This window comes from Ochotona curzoniae, unplaced genomic scaffold, assembly GCF_017591425.1.
Source record: "Ochotona curzoniae isolate NIBS_2020 unplaced genomic scaffold, NIBS_Ocur_1.0 contig_4877, whole genome shotgun sequence".
NCBI lineage: Eukaryota > Metazoa > Chordata > Mammalia > Lagomorpha > Ochotonidae > Ochotona > Ochotona curzoniae.
This window is the reverse complement of record NW_024466409.1, coordinates 569,788-593,388: the sequence shown is the minus strand read 5'-3', so window position 1 is coordinate 593,388 and position 23,601 is coordinate 569,788. Positions and strand designations below refer to the sequence as shown.

General features: G+C 42.3%; 1 protein-coding gene across 4 annotated transcripts in view; it reads left to right on the top strand.

The window, feature by feature from the left end:
• SERGEF (secretion regulating guanine nucleotide exchange factor) overlaps positions 1 to 23,601 on the top strand; it is a 236,676-nt gene that overhangs the window by 19,070 nt on the left and 194,005 nt on the right. For 3 of the 4 annotated variants that reach the window (XM_040988461.1, XM_040988459.1, XM_040988462.1), the window contains 3 exons: positions 3,690 to 3,803; positions 5,325 to 5,387; positions 10,679 to 10,837. In XM_040988461.1, coding sequence (XP_040844395.1) covers positions 3,690 to 3,803; positions 5,325 to 5,387; positions 10,679 to 10,837 — 336 coding nt within the window. The remainder of the gene's footprint in view (positions 1 to 3,689; positions 3,804 to 5,324; positions 5,388 to 10,678; positions 10,838 to 23,601) is intronic. The other variant, XM_040988460.1, reaches the window with a different exon arrangement.

The window sequence follows — 23,601 nt, the reverse complement described above, 5'->3', positions numbered from 1 at the left end:
CAAGCTAACTGCTTGCCAGACAAGTGGCTCATAGGAATACTGATAAATGTAATTGCTAACCATAAATGTAAATTGCCTTTTTAAAAGATTCATTTTTATTGATTTATTTATTTTAATTGGAAAGGCAGATTTACAGAGAGAAGGCTAGATAGAAAGATCTTTCCATCCACTGGTTTACTCCCCAAGTGGCCACAATGGTCAGAGCTGAGCCAATTTGAAGCCAGGAGCCAGGAACTTCTTCTGGGTCTCCCAGATGGGTACAGGGTCCCAGGGTTTTGGGCCATCCTCTCCTGTTTTCGCAGGCTCCGAGCAGGGAGCTGGAAGGGAAGTGGAGCATCTGGTATGTGAACCAGCACTCATGGGATCCCGGTGGTTTCAAGGCAAGGATTTAGTTACTACACTACCGCACCAGGGCCCCCAACTCTATTCCTTTTTATCCACTTACAAGGTAACAGCCTCCATCATTTGATTAATTTTAATTCCTCACTCCTGTTTAACTATTTCTGTATGCATCTCTAGAAGATAAGTAATTTTTGGAAAATCAGTGTAATGCTAGCTTCTACCTAAAAATTAAGCAGTAATTTAATGTGTGAATTTTCCTGATTAGGAATAGTGCAGTGGCATAATAGCCTTAGCCTGCAGTGCATTTATCCCATATGGGTGCCACTTTGTATCCTGGTGGCTCTGCTTCCCATTTAGCTCCTTGCTTGTGTTCTGAGAAAGCCATGGAGATGGTGCAATCCCTTGGGCCTCTGTATCCATTGTGGGAGACTGGAGGAGGCTCCAGGCTCCTGGCTTTGAATTGGCTCAGCTCCGGCTGTTGTGGCCATTTGGGGACTGAACCAGTGGTTGGAGGATCTTTCTGTCTGCTTTGTGTAACTCTTCCTTTCAACTAACAATAAATCTTGAAAAAATTTTCCTAATTATATCAAAATACATTTTAAAACAGCTTGAGTTAGGATTTCAGTTAGTTCAATTGAAATTGGTTATTAGAAACTCTAAATGTCTCTGTGAAAATTCTAATTTTTCCTTTAAAATTTTTAAAAAATGTATTTTAATTTGAAAGACAGATTTACAGAAAGAAGCAGAGACAGAGGGATAGAGACAGTGAGTGAGAGATACAAAGAGAGAGAGAGTTCCTTCTGCTTGTTCACTTCCCAAATGCCCATGAGGCCAAGACCTGAGTTAATCTAGAGCTAGGAGCCAGGAGCTTCTTCTGGATCTCCCATGTAGGTGCAGGGCCTCTAGGACTTGAGCTGTTCACTGCTACCTTCCTAGGCCATAAGCAGGAAGCTGGATCAGAAGTGAAGCAGCTGGGACACAAACCGGTGCCCATATGGGATGCCTGTGCTGCAGCTGGAGGATTAGCCTGCTACACCATTGTGTTAACCCTTCCTAATTGTTTTTGTTGTGATAAAATGTGACGGAAAGTTTACCATCTGAATCATTTTGAAGATTTATTTATTTTTTTATTATTTTTTTTATTGGAAAGGCGGATATACAGAGAGGAGAGACAGAGAGGAAGATCTTCCGTCCGATGATTCACTCCCTAAGTAAAGATAGAGTTCAGTGGTGTTAAATCTGTTAGTGTCATTTTGCAATTATCACCATCTGCGTCTAGTACATTTTTCATCTTGCAAACCTGACGCTATGGCCAGTTGACAGTAACTCCCAAACTTCCCCACCCAGCCTCTGGCAATGACTGCTCTGTTTTCTGTTTCTGATTTTCACTCTAAGTACCTTATATGAATAGAATCATAAACTATTGTTCTTTTTGGTGACGGGTTTATATTAATTAACATGATGTCCTTATGTTCATCTGTTGAGTATGTCAGCATTTCTGTACTTTTTCAGGCTAATCATATTCTAGTGTGTGTGTGCATATATATAACATTTTTCTTATTAATTCATCTGCTGATTGACATTTGGATTGCTTCTATGAATTAACTATTGTTAATAGTACTGGTTTAAATATGGGTGTATAGGGCCCAGCAGGATGGCTCAGTGGCTAATTTCTCACCTTGTGTGTGCCAGGATCCCTCATGGGTACTGGTTTGTGTCCTAGCTGCTTCATTTTTCATCCAGTTCCCTGCTTAGGGCCTGGGAAAGCAGTTGAGGATGGCCCAAAGCCCGAGGATCCTGCACCCATGTAGGGAACCCAGAAGAAGCTTCTGGTTCCTGGCTTCGAATAGACTCAGCTCTGGCTGTTGTGGCACTTGGAATGTGAACTAGCAGATGGAAGATTTTTCTCTCTGTCTCTGAAAATAAGAAAACAAACTGATCAAAAAAAAAAAAGGTATTTACATAGTTCTTGCTTGATTATAAAATGATTCTATTTTTAATGTTTTAGCTAACTGCCGCATTATTTTCTATAGTGGCTGTACCATTTTACATTCCCACCTATAGTGAATAAGAGTTCCAATTTACCCTGAACTTACTAGTATGTTTTTTTCTTTTTCTTTCCTTCATTGCTTCCTGCCTGCCTCCCTTCCTTCTTCTCTTTCTTTCTTCTTCTTCTTCTTCTTCTTTTTTTAGATTTATTCATTTTTATTGGAAAGGCAGATATACAGGGACATACAGGTACAGAGAGAAAGATCTTTTATTGGCTGGTTCACTCCCCATGTGGCCACAATGGCCAGGGCTGAGCTGATCCAAAACCAGGAGCCAGGAGCTTCTTCTGGGTCTCCCACACAGATGCAGGATCCCAAGGCTTTGGGCTGGCCTTGACTGCTTTCCTAGGTCATAAGCAGGGAGCTGGATGGAAAGTGGAAAAGCAGCTGGAATACGAACCAACATCATATGGAATCATGGCACATGCAAGGCGGGGACCTTAGCTGTGCCTGTAAGGTTTGTTTTTATTGCAATTTTGTGCTTTGCTCACATTGTGCTCAGTATCATAGCTTGTTTTTAAGAGAGCAGGCTTGTCCGTTTACAAGCTAAAGGAAATTACTCGGTATAACATAGTTCCAGAGGAATTGGTTTTGGGTGATAGATCCTATTACATACACATTTGACTGTAAACCAAATATATAGAACTTCATCTGTGTGTTTTATGATGTTCACACTTGAGTAATTAAATTAGACTTACTGGAAATGGAAATAAAAGGCCATTCCACTGAACTCATAGTTATTTGGAATCTACCTTGTAATTGATTTGACAATTAGAAATTTTTGACTTCATCTTGGTGTAATGGTAGTGTGAAAGGTGTCAAAAGAACTGACTCTTAACATTTTCTCTGTTACTGCCACCCTGTGTTATCTTGGAGAAATCATGTTTTGTATTCAGGACCTCAGTTTTCTTATCTAGTAAATGTGAACAGTGATCTGGATGATATTCAGGATTCTTTTGCACTTGGTTTGGAGTCTGAGTTTTCTTGGCAGGATAATCCTAACAGAGTGTCATTCTAATGATGTGACTCTGGATTGGGTGTCTTAGACCTTTGGGAGGAAATTTTGCTGTATTAGAATTTGTTTTCAAGGTTTTAGATTGCCCTGAAGACTGGATTTGTTATTTGTCTGATGGTAATTTTTATGACCAGCCACAGGAACCTTTGAAAAAATTGAACCATTTCATGTTTACTACTCATGCTATTTGAGAATTGAGAATTTCCCACAGATGTGAGTTTAATGAGCAATCTGGTCACTGCTGATGTACTTTTTCTGTTTTTCTCTTCTGCTTCAATGGGAAGTGAGTGGCATGGTGTTCCAGTGGGGGACTGGTTTGGCATCATCAGGACGACGATTGTGCCCTGGGAAGACTCTCCCTTTGTTCTTGACAGCAAAGGAACCAAGCAGAGTGACAGGTGGGACCCTTTGATCTTCTTTGTCTTATGTTTATTCTTTATCAGGAAGCAGACAGACGGGATAAATGAATTTTCACTTTTTCTGGTGTTTGGTTTCTTTTTCTTGTTGATTGGTCTGTTGGTCTTGTTGGGATTTTTGTGGACCCACATGATTTTGTTGGCCGCCGGAGTTTGAAACCCATTGAGAGGTAGATATAAAACAGGGAGGTGGTGATGAAAATGGTAATTCTAACAAATATTCAAATCTGGTTTGGCAGACATAGTTTAGATTTTTAGATACACTGTATAGTAATAATTAGCTTCTAAATTCTGAACCTTAAATTGACTTTACCCAGTGGGCCCTATAGCAGTTTCTGTATGTAGTCAGCCCTGCAAAGCTTACTGCATGGCCAGGGTGGCATGAGGAGTCACCCTGTCTGTGAACAAGCAGATCTCAAAGGAAAAACTTAGAAGGACTGTGTTGCACATGCTCAGTTCTTGCTCCAAAAAGGGAAGCAAAAGTGAGTGAGGATGTAGAGAGAGGGGCCAGAAGTATTTTTATAGGAAAATTTCTTTACATAAAAGCATGAGGAATAGATAGTGAATATTCTCTGCTCAATTCCGCTGGTTAATTTTGTTTGTCAATATTGCTTTCTCTTTGGCATTGTCTTCTCTCCTTCTCTTTCCTTTACTTTTCCTTTCCCCTATTCCATCTCTCTCTCTCTTTCTCCTCCTACCCTGCTCCCTTTTGTTCCTCTGTCTTCTGTAGAGTTTTCTATGATTACGGTATGAAGTTGCCATCTCCTTTTCTTCTCCCCCTTTTCCTCTCACACTGTCTTGCTTTGTGTCCTAGTTCACTGAAGTTGGACTTTAAGAAAAACTGGACAGGAGCTCTTTAACTTTTCTCTAAGTCTTCTTCAGTTCAGATCACCTGAAGGATTTTGGAACATAATAGAACACTTGTTCATGACAGGTACCCAAACTTTTCGAGGGCTGTTTGAAATTTTGCCTTGTTGGTTGAGGGCCAAAAATTAAGGGAGAATTACTAGATTAGGAGATTCTGGTTCTGCCTGAGTGCTGTTATGAGACCTGGGTTGGTATTTAAGTGCCTGCACGTGATAGCTCAATGCATGAGTTGTCATTGCTTCCAGGCCACTTGGCAGCCAGAACTAGGAAATATGCCTTACACCCAAACATATTTTTACATACGCACCCTTGTGTCTACTTATTTATCTTAACTGGAAAGTATGAATTTGCACTGATTTCTCCAATTGCAACCTAATACCCAGTGGTTGAGACAGGGAGAGTTCTGTGTGCTTTCCTCTCACTATATTGACTTGACTCACTCTTTGGTGTGCTGTCCATGTCCCTGCCATGCCAGCTATCTTCTTGGCCAGTGCCAATGACTCGGACTCACTTGCACTGGTTGACAGGTTCTTTCCCTGACCAGGTGGTACTGGATGTCTGCCTACTTTGTTCTCTTATAAACGTAATTCAGAAGTAAACCACATTTTACTTTTCTTTTTTCTCTCTATTTTGTAGGCCTGGAGAACTCCAGAGCAATATGTGTTGTTGCTGGCTCAGATCATTCAGCGTCATTAAATGGTAGGTACCAGCTCTTCATAATTTGACACTCAGAATTCTCTGTGTGAGTCCTCACCCTGGGGATTCCGTGATACAGGTGGAAATCATAGACTTCAGAGACAGAATTGCGATGCTGTTGCAGCTGGTATGATCTTAGATTACTCTTGTGACAATAGCTTGTTCTTGTTATCTATAAAATATTTTGTGGGTAGTTAGAAGAATTAAATTTGATGCTGTATAGAAAGTACTCATATCAATTATAAGCTCACTTCCTTTTATTTTGAGTTAATTTTCTTAGTGGTATGTTAAGAATATATTCCTCTAAGGGGAATCATGATTCTTAAGGTATATACCAACATGATTCTTAAGGTGTATAATCAACAGTAAATATACATATAACATTGCTATGCTAATTGATACATCTAATATCTAATGTAACTATTTAAATTCCTTATCCACTTATATCTAGCTGTTTAATCTCCATAAACCCTTTTAAAAATATTTATTTATTTGAAAGGCATAGTTACAGAGAGAGACTGGGAGGGACTGAGGAGAAACATCAGGAGCTTCTTCCTGATCTTCCCAAGCACGTGGACTACCTTCTGCTGTTTTCCTAGGCACATTAACAGGGATAGGAAGTGGAACAGCCAGGACCTGAACTATGCCCCAGATGGGATGATGGCATTGCAGGCAATGGCTTTACCTGCTAACTCCTCAACACTGCCTCTCATTCCATTTTCCATGACCTTTTTGAGGTACTTATTTCTTTAGTTTTTCTCTCTATTCTACTTCTTTAACCATTTTTTATTCTAAACTTTTTTTTTCTCTCACTTTGCAGTTCTCAGTTTGGCTGTGCCTCTTTCCATCCATTTGATATATCCAAGCACTAGAGTGTAAGCTTCCTCATGACTTTTCTTTAGGAGGCAACATAGTATTTCCTTGCAAGTGACAATTATCCCTTTGCTTTGACTCAGATTGCTCTGACCCCTGCTGGCAGGGGGAGATTGGTGATGATACCTCGGAGTGATGTATAATAGTTAGGACATCTCTCTTCAAGTAGAATGCATTGTGTTTTTTTTTTTTTTTTTTTTTAGTGCATTATACTTTTAAGCCAAGAGGAGGAACTTTCATACTTAGTGTTTCATGTAGAAATTCAGGTGTACGTAAGAAATGTTATTGGATGGTTGCATGCATTCCTTGACATCAGATTTGCAATGCAGTCAAATTGAGAAGCTGTTATTGCTTTCAGAGCACAGAAACTGAACACTGAGAGATAATCTATAATTTAATTAATTTAAGACAACCATCTGAAAAATAAACACCTGCCTTTAGTGTAATTGAAGTGAATGCCAAAGATTTTACTGGGTGGGTGCTCCCACTGCCTGCTTTTTTTTAAAGGTTCTTTTTGTTTATTATTATTTTTTATTTGAAGGAAGGATTTCAGAGAGAAGAGGGAGAAAGAGACAAACATAGGGAGACAGGTGATATATCTTCCATCTGCTTGTTCACTCTCCAGATGACTGCAGTGGCCAGAGCTCAGCTGATGTATATTTATCCAAGAGGAAGCCAGGAGCTTCCTCCAGGTTTCCCATGTGGGTCCAGGGACCCAAGGAGTTGGGTCATCCTGTTGCCTTCCCAGGCCATAAGTAGGGATCTGGATTAGAAGGGCTAGAATTGGTGCCCATATGAGATGCTGACGCTGCAGGCAGAGGTTTAGCCTGCTGTACCACAGTGCCAGCCTGCACTACTTGCTTTTAGAGAGGACTGGAGACTTCAGGGTGGGAAGTGACTTGTTCATGCCCAAGTGGATGAGGGGTGGGGAAGGCATTTCTTTTTCCCCCTAAGGATAATAGGCAAGGAGATCTTTCTCCTTTGTTCCAATTAATTTGAAATGGGTGACATTATGTAAACCTAGAGATTTCCTATTTGTTTGTCAACATTAATTTCATAAATAAATATCTTGTAAGTAGTACATCCACAGTTTAACCTGTGGGCCACTTTATTATGGTGGTTTTTTTTAAGTGGTGCTGAATTTTTTTATTGATATAATTTGCAAATGAAGTTTGCCGTTTAAAAATACAATTTAGCGCTTTAATAACACAGACCCAAAGCAGAGTGGGTTTTGATGTTTTGAAAGGGAAGTTCAAGTAGTCCTCTCCCCTTGTCTGGTCTAGCTGCCACACAGTCAGTTTTGTTCAGTGCTCTTTAAGACCTTCTCTCTGGAGCCATTGCCGATTATGTAACTGTTTGGCATTGCAGCAGAACTTAATTTTACCTGCTGATGCAGCACAGTAATGATCCTCACGTAGAAGGCAGTTGGTCTTCCCACAAGGTGGTTCAGATGTCCTGAGAACACTGAAGGCTGGTTACCAGCACAGCCCTCGTCAGCAGCGTCTTGGTAGCTCCCGAGTCCACAAAAGCACTGTTTCTGTGTGAGAGGGCTTCACGCATCCTGAGGCTGCCCTCTCTGGGTGTGAAATATACCAGATCTGCGTCAGAGCATGCACAGTGCCAGTGCTGTGGGGGCACCTGACAGAAAGGCTTGACGATCTACACTTAATCTTTTTAGAAAGAGATTTATTTACTTGGAAGGCAGAGTTAGGACAAGATGGAGGGAGAGATCTTCCATCTGCTGATTCACTTCCCAGATCTCTGCAATGGCTGGAGTTGGGCCAATCTGAAGCCAGGAGCTTCTTCTTGGTCTCCCATGTTCCACACTCGCTCATTTTAGAACGTGATATTGTATATCTAATGTCAGTGATCAGGTCCAGCTGACATCTGAACCTCGCTCTAATGCCCTTTAATGATACTTTTTGGCTGTTTTGACTGATTTTTTTTTTGCTAAACTCAATTTTTCTTACATTGCCCAGGGAGGGCGGTACCATAAAGCTTCACTGAGGGACTGGTGCTGTGGCACAGTAGGTTAAGCCACTGGCTGTCATGTAGACGTCCCAGGTGTGCACTGGTTTGTGTCTCAACTGCTCCACTTCAAATCCAGCTCCCTGCTAATGTGCTTGGGAAAACAGTAGAAGATGGCTCAAGTCTTTGACACCTTGCACCTACATGGGAGACCTGTGTTTCTCTCTCTCTCTCTCTCTCTCGTGATATTTATTTATTTATTTAAAGGCAGAGATACAGAGAGAGGAGGAAGAGAGGTAGAAAGATCTGCTATCCACTGGTTCACTCCCCAAATGACTGCAATGATTGGGATTGTGCCAGGCTAAAGCCTGGAACCAGGAGCTTCTTCCAGGTCTCCCATGTGAATGGTATGGCCCAAGCCATTTGCCACTGCTTTCTCAGAGGCATTAGCTGGGAGCTGGATCAGAAGTAGTAAGCTGGGACTTAAACTGACACCTCTGTGGGGTGCTAGCACTGCAGGCAGTGGCGAAGCCTTCTACACCACAGTGCTTACCCCAACAAATAAGTAAATCATTTTAAAAAATTACTTTATTGGAATGCTGTGAAAGCAGATCTGGTTTCTAATTACCATTTGACTTTTATTAACTTTGTGCTCTTGAAAAGTCATTTAGCATCTTCGAACCTGATTATCTTCTAGCTCACTGCTAACGGAAATATATCATCAGCCACTTTTCAAAAAGTAAAAAGAAACAAGTGAAATTAATAGTACATGTTATGTAACCCAGTTTATCCAAGATATTATTTCAACAGGAAGCAGATGAAGGCTCTTAGTAAGTTAGACTCTTTGCATCCATGGCATTGTAATCCACCATGTGTTTTTCACTTGGGACATATCTCAATTTGGAGTAGCCACATTTCAAGTGTTCAGTAGCCATTGCCAGCTGGTGATTACTGTATTGGACAATATAGAATATTAGGATTAAAAAAATCCTTTAGAGCCTCTCTGATATTTCACAAATTGAGCCCACTGACTAATGATAGTCCATGGCCCCATTTGGTTTTTATTTAAAAAATGTTGAACTTGAATGCCTTCTCTGGTCTGCACACTGGAACGTGCCAGTCACTCTTGTTACCAGTCATCAGTTTCATTGTCTGCCCTTCTAGGCCAATTGCTTTCTCTTACAAGCTTCAGCTGGTGAAGGTAGGGTTTGCAAAAGAATTGATGTGTCCAAGGTCAGTAGTTAGCAGATCCAGGAAGGGAAGTCAGAGCCACTTGACTGAATTTGTCCTTCCATTAAAATCACAATGTCAGTTACATCCCTGCATCTATTTGAGGATTACTGTGAAGCTGAAATGAACTGAAATGCCACACACATGTGATGTAATTGCATTATATTTTCTGCTGAACAAGAGCATGCAGTGAAATAATTGTATATTTAAAAAATTTAAGGCAAGGGAAAGGGTAGATGTTTAACTTAACCTAGTGGCTATGATGCCCACATCTCATATTGAAGTTTCTAGGTTTGTATCTGGCTCTGGCTCCTGCCTTTACTTTCCTACTAATGTAGATCCTGGAAAAACAATGTGATGGTTCCAGTGATTGTATTTCTGCTACCCACATGGAAGACCGAGGCTGAGTTTCTGGCTCCTGGCTTTGGCCTGGCTGAACCCTAGCTATTGTGGACATTAGGGTAGTGAACTAATAGAAGTTTTCTTTGTCTCTCTGCCTCTTGAATTAAAAAATGTTTACATATAAATGATGTATACTTATTTATCCAAGAGGGAGAGAGAATGAAAAGAGGAGAGAAAGAACAAGTGAGCCCATTTATCTGTTGATTAAGTCCTTAAACGCCTGGGCTAGGTCCAAAGCTGGAAAGCAGAAACTCAGTGCTGGTCTGCTTTGAGTACATGAGTGGGAGGGACCTGACTGCTCGGACCATCATGTGCTGCCTTCCAAGATCTCAAACAGAAAGTTGGAATCAGGAATCAACCAGGGATCAAACTCGAGCTCTCCAAAATGGCACTTGAGTGTCTCAGTCAGCATCCTGACTGGCAGGCCAGATGTCCTCTCCTATCTTTTAACCTATTATCATAAGTTAAAACGTTATTTCCTAATAAAAGTGAATGTGAGCAAATGTTTTTAAAATGTTAAAAAAAAAAAAAGAAAAATATGTTTCATGCATAGTAAATATTGAATAGTCATTGAGTGCATACATGAAGAGTAATCACATATGCTTATTCCTTAAACTTCTAAGAACATTTGGCCTGTTTCCTAAGAATAGGTTTTAAAAAAATCATGTATGCTATTATGCTGTACATCTGCCTGGCTCTATTCTGTATTGTAGTATAAGTGCAAAATGGGCTCTTCTAACCACTACTTTATCAGACATACTATTTTCCATCAATTTGAACTAATGTTCCTCCCCCTCTGGTTCTCTGTCTTTGTGTTTCAGATGCAGGAGAGCTGTATGTTTGGGGAAGCAACAAGCATGGACAACTGGCTACCCAGGCTGCTTTCCTTCCTGTGCCTCATAAAATAGAAGTGTGCTGTTTTCAGAATGAAAAAGTCATTACCATCTGGAGTGGGTGGACACACCTGGTGGCTCAAACAGGTGAGACAGCATCAGAAAATTCATGGTTGATGAGGGCAGCTGGGGGACAGCTGTCTAAACAGCCATGAATTAATCACATAAAGGATGTTTATTGATGAAAAACTGTAAGGATTACAAAGAGGAGGATCTAGGGTCTAGTTCTGTCATCAGCCAGATTGTGGCTTTGGGCTTTTTCCTCTTTGGATCACAGGTTTGTCTCCCCATAAGATAGGGTTATAACAGCTTCTTCAGGTCCTAAGGGTTTGGAGAAGGACTCTGTTGCAGCAGATATTACCTAGAAATTTGTCCAGGTTGTTGGGGAGTCCTGGCCTTGTCATAGCTGAAGTGTTGACTCTATTCGCATTTCCTCTTGAATCTAAATTAAAAGCTACACAAACTGTTAGGTTCAGTACATGTGTCTCAGGTCTGAGACAGGATCATTATTTTGAAGCATAGCTGATATTGTATTCTGCTTTACACCTTGGCCCTAATAGGCTACACACACTGGTTCAGACATTTCCTTTGTTCCCTAAGATGTTGACATGTCTTGCTGTGCAGCTTTTGGTGTCGTCATCTTCTCTTGAGTCTTCATCTGGTTTTCATCTTTCCTGTAGGACATTTCAGCTCTCCCAGCCTTCATATTCCTGACTGTGTTCTTGAGAGTGGTTTTATAAAATTATTTTTTTAGATTTATGCACTTATCTATTGCACGTTTTTATACAAATACAGACTTGTAAGCATTGCTATCTATAATGTTTTAAATTGGTCTTTTAAAACATTTTATGATTATTTAGCGATAGAGGCCTGTAAAACAAAGGTGTATGTTAAACTTGCCCTGTTATCTCTGTAGTGAATACTGTAAGGAAACCAAATCATTCATGTTGTGGGGGCGGAATCATGACTTTCCTCAAAGAGATTCAGAGTTCTTGAATGGTGGGGTTATCTAAAAAGACTTTTCAAGAGACTCAGTGAACATACAGCTGTTTATTTGTGTAATCTCTGCCCTTTCCTCCAGACAACTGTGATGGAAGTGTTGTATCAACCTTGTTCTTTTTCTATCTTCTACCGCTCAGCAGAGAATGTACTCAGTTTTCCTTTGTCAAAGTATTTCTAGTTAAAAGAGACTGATCACACTGCAACACACAGAAGGCAGGGTAGACAGCTACAATTTACCACTTCTTTCTTAGAACTCATTGGCTCACGAGCAGAAGATTTCAGATTGTCTCTTTGAATTCAGGAGTCCAGCCGATAGGTGTTTACTAGCTGTCTGTTGAACAATGTGCTAGCCCCTTAAGAAAAATGAAGGAGGAAAGACATGACCATGCCTTCTCACTAGAATGTGTAGATATGCTTAAGTCTAAGATTCACCAGCTTTATGTTGTTTCTAGCAGCAATGGAAGCCCTTGCCCCAGCTCACTGTCAGGAGGAAGAAGCACCCAGGGTTTCATTTCATCAGACTCACTGTTCACATTAGTGGAAACAAGGTTTCCTCACAGGGTCAGAAGCACTCGTCAGTGAAACAGGGAGTTATTTGACCAGTTGTTTTCACAAGCTTCAGTGGTGAATGTCCCTGGGATACACTTGCAAGCCACATCAGCATACATGCTGCCCATTTTGGGATGCATCAATTATGTGATAGTAATCCTCCATTTGGCCAGAAAGAGAAGAACAAGAGAGAGAGAGAGAACACTGTATTTTTTTCTCTTCTTCATAGTCTGTAGACTAGGTGATTCTCGACCAGAGATGATCTTGTTTCCCAGGTTATATTTTCAATGGCTAGAAGGACGAATTTGACTGTTAACAACGGGATAGGGGAGTGCTCCTAGCTTCTAGTGAGTAGAGGCCAGGGATGCTGCCACAGCAGAAAATTATCCACCTCAAATGTTAGTTGTATCAGGATTGAAATGCTGTACATGCCTGACACCCCAGTGGCTGGTGCCTCGCTAGCACAGTCACCTGGTATCAGAATAACTTTACATGTTGTCTATATGGAAAAATGGGATGTGTTGTCTGCTCTCCCATCTCAGGAATTTGGTGCCTGTCTGCAGTGTTTGCAATGGAAAAATACTTTTCTCTGTTAGTCAGAGGTACTTGGAGAGAGTCCAAGAGAACCTGTTCTAATCTGGGAGAGTTGGCAAGGGTATCGGTGTCTCAGGCTGGTGGCATTGCATTCTAGAAACCTTTCCCAAGCTGCTTAATGTCCCTGATCATTGTTCTCAGGAACTTCATGGGACTCCTGGGTGACTTTATGCAGGCTCAATGACCTGCAGCTGTCTCCTCTGAGATTCATGATTTCCTGGCTGGAGGCACTTTGTGGAAGATCTGGGTCTTACCTGGTGTGGTGACCTTGATTAAGTCACTTCACCTGTTTAGGCCTCCATTTCCTCATCTCTGAGAAAGAATACTGCAATTTGCTTCCATTCTATACAGTGCTGCTGTGAGGTTCTAATGAATGAATCTGTGTGAAAGATGCCGACTGATAAGCAATGTTTGAGCTTGGATTAAGTAAATTAAGTGGTTGGTAGTTGCTTTTAGAAAGACGTTCATTTCAGAAAAGCCTTTGCTGAACTTGAGACACACTAACTACTGCCCTGTGAGCTCATGAGATGGCCAGAGCTCCTCTATAACCCATTCTGACAACTTTCCTAAAGGCTTCCATTCACATTTAGTATACAGGTGATTCATATATTATCAACAATTTAGAAGTGGCCACATAGGTAACTATACCTGATAAAATGATCCTTTCTGAGACTCATTCCAATTTGTATTCATACACATCTACTTGTATTCGTATTTAATGTTTGTTCTGTGCATCTTGTGATAGCAATGTCTGTTTTTATTATTTTAAAGACTTATTTATTTTTATTGGAAAGACAGATTTATAGAGAGTAAGAGGCAAAGATCTCCCACCCACTGGTTCACTCCCCAAGTGGCCACAAGGACCAGAGGTGAGCTGATCTGAAGCCAGGAGCCAGAACTTCCTTTTGATCTCCCTGTGCATGCAGGATTCCACAGCCTCTGCTACTTTCCAAGGTAGTGAGCTGGATGGGAAGTGGAGCAGCTGGGACATGAATTGGCACCAATATGGGACCTTGGCATGTGCAAGTCAAGGATTTAGCCACTGGGCCTAGCAATATCTGCTTTTTTTAAAAGATTTATTTATTTTTATTGCAAAGTTAGATATACAGAGAGAAGGAGAGACAGAGAGGAAGATCGTCCGATGATTGACTTCCCAAGTGACCACAACAGCTGGTATTGTGCCGATCTGAAACTGGGAGCCAGGAGCTCTTCCGGGTCTCCCATGTGGGTGCAGGGTCCCAAGGCTTTGGGCTGTCCTTGACTGCTTTCCTAGGCCACAAGCAGGGAACTGGATGCGAAGCGGGGCCGCTGAGATTAGAACCGGCGCCCCTATGGGGTCCCTGTGCATTCAAAGTGAGGACTTTAGCCGCTAGGCCACTGCGCCAGGCCATGGTAATATCTCCTTTTTAATGGCTGTGTCCTTAGCACCTGGCGTAATCATAGTGCATGATCAATAGCTACTTGCTTGGTGAATAAAGACATGCAAAGCAGAAAGAAAACCATGCTTTGATGTCAGACAGATTGAAGTTTAACTCTCAGCTCTGTCAATGTTATTGATGGTGTGGTGGTGGGCTGCTCCCCATCTCTCCATCTTTATTGTCACTGTTTTGGTTGTCTGGTCATTTTCTGCTCTTATCCATTCCCAACACAGGATAGATTTCTTCCTTTTGCAACTTTTTGTGGGATTGTTTGACTAATTCTACCTCTGTTAGACCATGAAAATGAGTACCCTAAGCACAGAAACCATGGTTGGCTTTGCTAACCATTGAACTAGGGCTTTTAGTAAAATAATTGGCACATATGATGTAGATACTCAGTTTATATTGGACAAGTGAATAAACTTCTTTGAGTTTATTTCCTCCTTAGGAAAATGGGCACTGTATAATAGGGACTATCACATCCAGATATGAAGATACAATGCAGTATGCATCTCTGTTTCCAAAGCAAAGATGGATTCCCAATGAACATGTTAATTATATCTTGACAATAGGATGATAGACTCTCTGCCATTGTCCGTACCTGCAATATAAGGATACACTTAAAGAGCAGACTGACCGATATATGACTGTTTATGAAAGACTATACTACTGTAATGGGATGAGAGGGGGATCATTGTGGGAGAGGGGACTTGGGTAGGGGGCAAGGGAAATTCCAGAGCCTATGGAACTGTATAATTAAAAAAAAGGGGCAGAAAATGGGGACATTTTTACTGAGCAAGTGTGAGGACTAAATGAGATGATATGATACATGAAAGTGTCCAGCATAGGACTAAACATGTTTATCTGTTCAGTACATTACAGGTAACTCTTAGAAAGTTCATGGAAAATTCATGATATCTTAATTTTTTTTTAAAAGTTAATTGAGAGAAGAGACAGACACCGAAATCTCCCAGCCACTGGCTCATTCCACAGATGCCCACAGTAGCTGGGACTGAGTCAGGCTGAAGCCAAGAGTCTGAAACTTCATACATGTCTCCCATGAGGGGAGCCCATCTATTTGAGCTGTCACCTGCTACCTCCCAGGGTGCATATTAGCAGGAAGGTGAAGTTGGAACTGGAGCCAGGACTGGAACCCAGGCACTGTGATAATGGCAAGGTCTAATTCGTGGTACCATCTTAACTACTGCATCAGATGCCTAGCTTGCAATATCTTTCAATTCTGTTTTTTTCCATAGACTCTTTGAAGTCGCCTCGAATAATTCTAGTTTTCTCTCCCCCTGTGCAAACTCTGTCTAGAGGTCACATGTTCTATTTCTTCTCTTTCCAGTAGAGATCTTTGCAGGACTGGATGTGAATATCTCCAGATATATACCAGGTTGACTCAGGACTCTTCTGAAGAGTTTAGGAAACAAATGCCTAAAGTTGCCTGGTTCTAGTTGCTGGTAATTTGTTAGACTTCCAGTGGGAATGATTTATACAAGATCTACATCTGAAAGTGGGCTTGGTGAGAATGTGTGGAGTCTGATTGCTTGCCGGATGTTGGAAGCCTTCCCTGAGCTACGCAGTATCCCAAAGTAGGCTTGTGGTCTCCCAGGGATATGGATTGGTAAAGAGAAACCAAATGTAGAGTTCTTTGACTTTCTTGACTTTTTTTAGTGTCACCTAAGAAAGTCTTGGAATCTTGGAATCCTAGATGGAGGTAGTAACTTCCTCCCTTCGCAAATGAGAAAACTGAAACCAAGAAGAGACAAAGTGACTTTAGGCAATATGTAAGTAGGAATCCATTTCTTCCGTTCAGTATTTTTTTCCCCCTTCCAACCACTGCTTTCCTGAATCTGATTAATGTCCTTTTGTTGGAGGAGAGATATTTTTCATCCTTTTTTCTCTCTGAAGAGAGGGAATTGCATGATACGTTAGATCAGTTCTTACTTGTTTTCTTTTCCTGAACTGTCGCATACCAAGAAATATTTTATTGCATTTGATATCTAAGCATTAGTGAAATTCAAACCCAGTAATTGATTCATCCTAAACAGAGTTTATAAATATATCTGATGCTGATTTTTCTGTTTTGGGGCCAAGAACCTTTCCAGAATAGGGTGACAGTGTGTATTACTCCATCTTTCTTGTGACCCTGTATTGTGAAATTTCAGCCAAGCTCAGGGAGATTCTGACCCTGTGGGTGCTTTGGTAGTCAAGATGCTTGGGCATTAGAACTCTGAAAATACAATGATTGAAAGTCAAATAGTCCAAAAGACTACTTTGAAAATTAGCTCTTGTGTATTGTTAAAATCATTAATTTTGTCTTAGAATCCTTAGGATGTAATAATGTATGTGAGGTTAGAGATCATCTGGGGTGACTGCTTCAGTTTAGAGATACAGAAACTAAGGACCAAAGAGGAGGCATCGGGAGAAAGTAAAGGAACTAGGGCCAGAACTCACCACATCTCCTACCTCTTGGTCTAGTGCTCTTTTTGCATTGTCACACTTTATTCAGAGTTAGATGGATGAGTCAGCTTGTTGGATTAAGAGACTTTCTCTGTGTCAAGAAAACACTGATTCTTTTTTTTTTTTTTTAAGATTTATTTTAATTATTTTCTTATTGGAAAGGCGGATATACAGAGAGGAGAGACAGAGAGGAAGAGCTTCCGTCCGATGATTCACTCCCCAAGTGAGCGCAACGGGTCGATACTATGCCAATCCGAAGCCAGGAGCCTCTTCCGGGTCTCCCACGCGGGTGCAAAGCTTTGGGCCGTCCTCGACTGCTTTCCCGGGCCACAGGCAGGGAGCTGGAAGGGAAGCGGGGTTGCCGGGATTAGAACCGGCACCCATATGGGATCCCGGGCGTGCAAGGCGAGGACCTTAACCACTGCGCCACCGTGCCGGGCCCTGAACACTGATTCTTAACCTATAAAGTCATTTTTAGGTTGATAATTTTTTATGGACCATTGAGTGGCATTATATCCACCCTTGGCAGAAAAAAAAATGGGTTTTCTACGCCTGCAGCATTAAACTACAAACTCTTTTCACTCTTGCATGTGTGATGTGTAGCAGTTAAGGTGCTGATTGGGATGCCTGCATGCTTTATTGGGATGCTCAGTTCCAGTACCTGCTCTGCATCCCATCCAGCTTTCTGCTAATGTGTAGCTTGGAGGTGGTAAGCGACAGCTCAAGTACTTGAATTAAACTTCTTAATCTTCAAAGAAGTATCTTATTTCCTTATTTGTTTATTTGAGAGGGAGGGAAAAAAGAATGAGGAGGAGGAGAAAAGGGGAGGGGAGAGAGAGAGATTGCTATTTTACCCATTGATCCATTGGTTTGATTCTCCAGTTGTTTGCAGTGATCAGGGCTGGGCTAGACTGCAAGCTAGAACCCAGAGTTGAATTCATTCTGTTCTGTCAGTGGCAAGGACCAGCTGAGTTCTCATCATGTGCCTTAGCAGACAACTGGAATCAGTAGTGGAGCTGGGACTCAAACTCAGATAATTCAGTATGGAAATGGGCAGTCCATTTACCAGGTTGGAAGCTCATTCCTTAAAGAATTAGCTTTCCCCAACTTTGCCAGGCAACAAGGAAAGAAGTTCTTAGTTATTTTTTGCCTTTTGGCAGGTGTTTGTGTAATGCTTACTTAAATGTGTCCAGCATTGAGCTACAGAATACAGGGAAATATAAAATTAAGAACTATCTTCAGGAAGCTTGTGGTTGGAAGAACAAATTAAATATTTAGCAGAAGAGTAGAAGGACTGTGTAGAGGGACAAAGGAGTGGCCCAGACTAGGATCTCAAGGGTAGGAGAGATCAGAGTGGCTGCAAGTGGGCAGGAAAGGGTACAGAATTGTGGCTGTGCTTTGGGAAGGTCACAGTTTAGTAGGTGATGAGTTAAGAGTTGGTTATGTTACTTTCTCTTTGTCCTCTGGCAGACACTAAACTGTCTCCTTTTATCAAAGCCAGCCAATAAGAGGTTGTGAACATTTGATATTTAAGGGCCATTCCAGCTCTGAAATTCTAGACTTTGAAAAATAACGCAGGCTTACGGAAATAATTACGGATGTGTTCAAAGATGAAGTATAATGCCATTCTCTACCACCTCATTTATAATGGCAAAACCAAAGGCATGGAACGAAATGAAGCTGAAGGGAGATTGGTTAAATAAATTATGGGTTAGCCATATGTAGGGATGTTATACAGAATAGTTATTAAACAGAGTGCTTTAGAAGGTCATTTATTTATTTTTTAAAAAATTTGTTGTTTTCCACAATACAATTTTGTAAGTATAAGGGTTTCTTCCCTCCCTCTGCCCTTCTTCCCTCCCCATCTCATCCTACCCCACCATGTTCCCCTGTCTTTTCCTATTAGTATAGTCCCATAGCACAAGTTACAGGTTTAACTTTCTGATATTTAAATGTATCATGACGTGGTAAGTACAGGCAAAGGTAGAAAAGTTGGCGTCTTAATGTAGAGTTATATTTGTATCTGTCATTGGGAGTCCTGCTGTCATTTGAGAGTGGAGATTCATACTGCACAGTTCTTTTATTTCCCAGTCTGTTAATCTCCTTTGTACTAGAAGGCCATTTAATGACAGGGATATGCTTATGGTATAGTAAGCGAGAAGAGAAGATTGGAAGAAGTTAGCTATACTGCAACTCTTAATTTTTCCAGAAACATATATTACGTTGGAAAGATCAGAAGGCATATTATCTCTGGTGGGATGAGTAAATTTTTCTTTTTCACTGCTGAGCCTGTCATTTGCATTATGATTGTGTCTCCCGTACTCTAGAGTTAGGGAACAAAGTTACTTGTCCCTCAGTGCTGGGGACTGGCTCCTTCGCTGTCCATTCCTGTGTAAATGTCCTTCACTGGTCACTTCCACGGGCCTCAGTTGGGAAGCCACATGAAAAGGAGGCGAGACTCTGAGGCAGGAAAGCACGCATCTATTTTTGGCTCAGTCATGAGTCAGCGTTGTGACCTTGGGCAAGTCACTCCTGAGGATCCCTGGGCCTTGGTTTCCTCATCGGATGAGAGGAGCTGGAGGTCGCAGGATCAAACTGGAGTAATTGATATTTCTCCTCCTTGGCCATTACTTTGTGATTGGAGACTTGGAGTCCCTTCTGTTTCTTTTCAATAAAAAATACAGTTTATTTTGTGAACATTTGTCACCCAACTATGCTAGGGACTTATTCCTTTGATCTTACTCTGATTTTGTACCCATTTTTATACCTATATTGAAGTGTCACACAGCTCCATAACAATATACAGTTATGAAAACTAAAAAGAAATTTTAAGAGGAAAATAGAAAAGCTGCTACAGTATATCTTATTTTTTCTTTAAGAAAATAAATATAACTGCCAACTGAACAACAAAGATTCTTTTAGTTGTAAATTATATTTTATCCTAAAGCTGTAGAAGTTCTCTTCTGCTGTGGAACTGGGTTGGGGGCGCTCACTGATTCTTTTAGTCTGGCCACCCTGCCTTTTCTCCGGCTGCTCTGCTGTTTGGCCTGGTGCTGGTTGTAGGCTGATTTCTTCTGTTTAGAGTTCAGGGTGGGATCCAGTTGGAATTCAAGAATGGTGCTCCAAACCTGGGGGTGTAGTGATAGTGGCAAGCCACTAGAGGGAAGCATTGCTTAGTTACATTCCTTTGCTCGTTGTCTCGCTGTGGTAGAGCACAGCCTTTATTTGTCTGGGGGTTTCAAACAAAAAAAGAAAACAAACAAACAAAATGTCAGGGGATTTCAAATGCTAGCACTTTAGAATTTAAGACTCTGAAGATCATCCAGTGAAACCCCGTGAGATGATAGATTGATAGATACCATAGAAGTCAAGTGTCCTGTTGAAATTCATGTAGCATGTTTTTTTTCAGGGTCTGTGTATAAGGTTTAGATGGAGGTTATAGAAAGAGCTGAGGCTGTGATGAATTGAATGAGCAAGTCCCATGTCTGTGCCTGTATAGGAATTTAAGGAGTCTACTTGTACACACTCTTATTGGGATCCTCTGGCCTGGGAGAAGACAAGAAAAGACACCACCACTCCCCGGGAAGCTCGTGTTGGCAGGGGAAGCACATGCAAACACGTGGTGCTACCCCAGGGTGTTCTCTCTGGAATCCGGTGGTCTGCTTCGTCCAGGGCTCAGGCCGGGGTGGTGGATTGAAGGCTGGCTTACGGAAGACTTTGCCTGCAGGTGATAACAGGTTAGGGAGACCCTAGGTGATTATTTCTGGTGGATTCTGCAGGCAATTCTCAACTTGTTCACATACGCTGTCTTGCCATTTCTCAGAGTTTGCAAGGAATTCTGACAGTTTGTTTCCCATTTTCTAAAGCCTTTGTTTCCTAGGCCTCACTTTATTTCTGGTTTGCAGGCACCCACCAGTCCTAAGCATTGTGGCAAAGAATTGTGCCCTTGTCTGGGAGCCAGGTGGTTGCATGACTTTGGTTAGATCATTTCCTTTATTTGGGAGGAAAGGCCAGGCTCTCAGTGAAGTTGTATCATCTGTGCTAGAGAGAGGAGGGTCTGGAATTATTTTTGGTTTTTGTGTTAGGCAGTGATCTGTAGTCCAGAGAAGTCCAAGGCATGTCCACCTGAAGCAGGAGCAAGAGAAGGAGTGCACGGGTCTTTAAGGGGCTTAGTTGAAGTCAAGTGCAGCTGGCCCTAGAAGACCACCAGATGGCAGCAGTGGGCAGGCAGGGAATGAAGTGGGTAGGGCCAGCGTGCAATCAGGATTAGCAAGGTCAGAGCTGGAAGGACAGTTTAGAGATCACCTAGGCCTTGGACCTCAGGGCTTTGTCTGAGGCCTCATCATGAGTTCATGCCTGGTGGTTCTTGCTTGAGAAGAGGACTGTCCGGTCTGGCCTCTTAGCTGCTCCACAGGAGAGCCTGGAGAGGAGCCTTGAGCCAAGGTTGGATGGGGACAGCAATGAACCATTTGCCTGAGTCCTGTTTCTTCCATAATCTCGTCCTAATGATTTCTACCCTCCTCCCCAGAGCAAGAGCAGTGTCCATTGTCTTTTTATTACCTTACACCCTGCCTGGTCTCTTGTGAGCCAAGATTCCTTCTCAGTCTGCATTTGGATGAAATAAGAGGTCACCCCTCAGTCCTCACACCCAACAGCAGGGCAGACCCCAGGCCTTGCAAGAGGCACAGTAAGACCAAAAACTGCCTTTAGTTTGTTGAGGGGATTGAGGAGGGATTCAGTGTTGGCTGAGTGCTTAAGTACTACGAGCTCTACCGGGATGCTGCTGTGTGGAGCTTCCTCCAAACCCTCTATTGTGGAGTTCACAGTCCTTGTATTCCTGGGAAAGTCTGAGACTCAGAGGGCCCATGTAGCCTGCCCAAGCTAACACAGCTACTTAAGAGGCAAAATAGCCACTGAAGCCTGCTCTGGTCACATGTCATGCTGTCTCTTCTCCAAGTGACTTCATTGACCACATGGCGAACGCCTTTTTAGTCCCATAGTATCAGAGTGGCTTGTAAACAATAGAAAGGCATTTCTCACTGGGTGGTCCTGGTCAAACCCCTGGCAGACCCAGTGTGTGGGGAGAGCCCACTTCCTCCTAGACAGCTGGCCTCTGGCTGTGTTCTCACCCGGTAAAAGGCTGAAGGAGCCCTCTAGGTCACTGATAAAGGCCACTAATCCTGTTGACTAGTGCTTCTCCCTCATCAATCCCTAATCGCCTTCCAAAGGCCCCTCCTTCTGATAGTACCCACACTAGGATTTCAATGTATACATTTTGGAAGGACACAAATATTCCTCCTGCAGTAGGTTCCTGGGCTTGGAGGAAGGGAGGACCAGATGCAGCTGGGGGAGGGGAGGTTGGGTGGTGGGCTGCTGGCAGAAGGAGGCCTTTGACACAGAACTGGAAGGTATTGGTGGGGCAGGTTAGGATGTGGCAGCTGATGACTTAAGGGTTCTGAGAGAAGCTTGAGCACATTTTTATCTGCAACCATATTCTGGAAGTTTCTTCTGCCTTGAAGATCCATCTCCCTGATTCCCACAAAGCTCCTGCCTCTTCACTTCATTGCTTCCTGCCCAGATGTCCTGGCTCACACTCCATTCCTTGCCCTGCCTTGCTTTACATTATAGCAGATTTCACTGCCTGAAAATATAGTATCATGATTTGCTTACTTACTTGTTGTCGCTATCTGCTCACTGGATATGAGCCCCACCAGATTAGAGACGGTCTGTTTTACTCAGCCCTGGATCCCTGCTGGTATATGGAAGAGGCTGAGTGAGTGTGGTGGGTCTGGAATGGCTGCAGCTTGAGAGTGTGGAAGCTGTCCGATTCCCAGGGCTGAACTCTGGAGACCTCGCTCCACCCTGGGCTCCCCATCTGCCTCTCTCTGAGGCCAGTGGTGATGCTTGCTCCTGTAGCCTTGCTCCTGCCTCTCAGCAAGGCATTGCTTGGCTCTTTGGCTTTCTCAACTGTGTACAGTGGAGAGGGGGCCCATGCTGTGAGCTCACCGTGTGGCTCTGGGAAGGGCGCAGAGGTCCCTGGCAGAAGGCTCAGTTTCCATTCAAGGAATCCTCCTCTTTCCTGGTGGGAATTGATTTGTTCCAGGAGCTTTCTAAAAGTCCAATAGCTTTGCTGTCATTTTTAGATTCTTGACCGATGACAATCTGCCCTTTCTCAGGAGATTTTGCCAATCGCATGGGAGCTCTCAATAATCATAATGAGAACCAGTGCCTTAATGTGTTCTCAATGAGTGCCAAGATGGAAACGGCTTGTTTTGAGGAATCTTGGAAGAGTCAACTCTTTTCCTGTCCAGGGTGATTTTTTTTTTTTTTTACTTTCAGAACTGATTTGGTCAAAAGACCCTGAAGAACCAGGTTCAGGTTCTAATTTGGCTATTTCCTGGCTCTGTTATCTTAGGCAAGTCAGCCAACTTGTCAGCCTGAATTTTCTCATCCATGAAATGAGAATTGTAACTTCTAACTTCTCTTCCTCAGAGGGGTGCGTTGTATCATTTACTTACTCACAATTGCTGTCCAATTCCTTCACTTTTTTATTCAACAGATATTTCCTAAATGCACAAAGATGAGGGAAAGGCATTCCAGGCAAAAGCAATACTGTGAATAAATCTGTAGAAATGGGAAGATACCCTGATATTGTTTCTTTGAGCTTGAGTCCATGGTTAGGTTGTAGTCTCTGGGCAGTGAAAGGAGTAGCTGCTGAAGGTTTTCTCTCCCTCTGAGTGTGTGTGTGTGTCTGTTTGTTAGTGGGGGTGGGTAGGGATGAGTGATAAACATGAGCAAAAGGACCCTGGCTCAGCGTGGCTC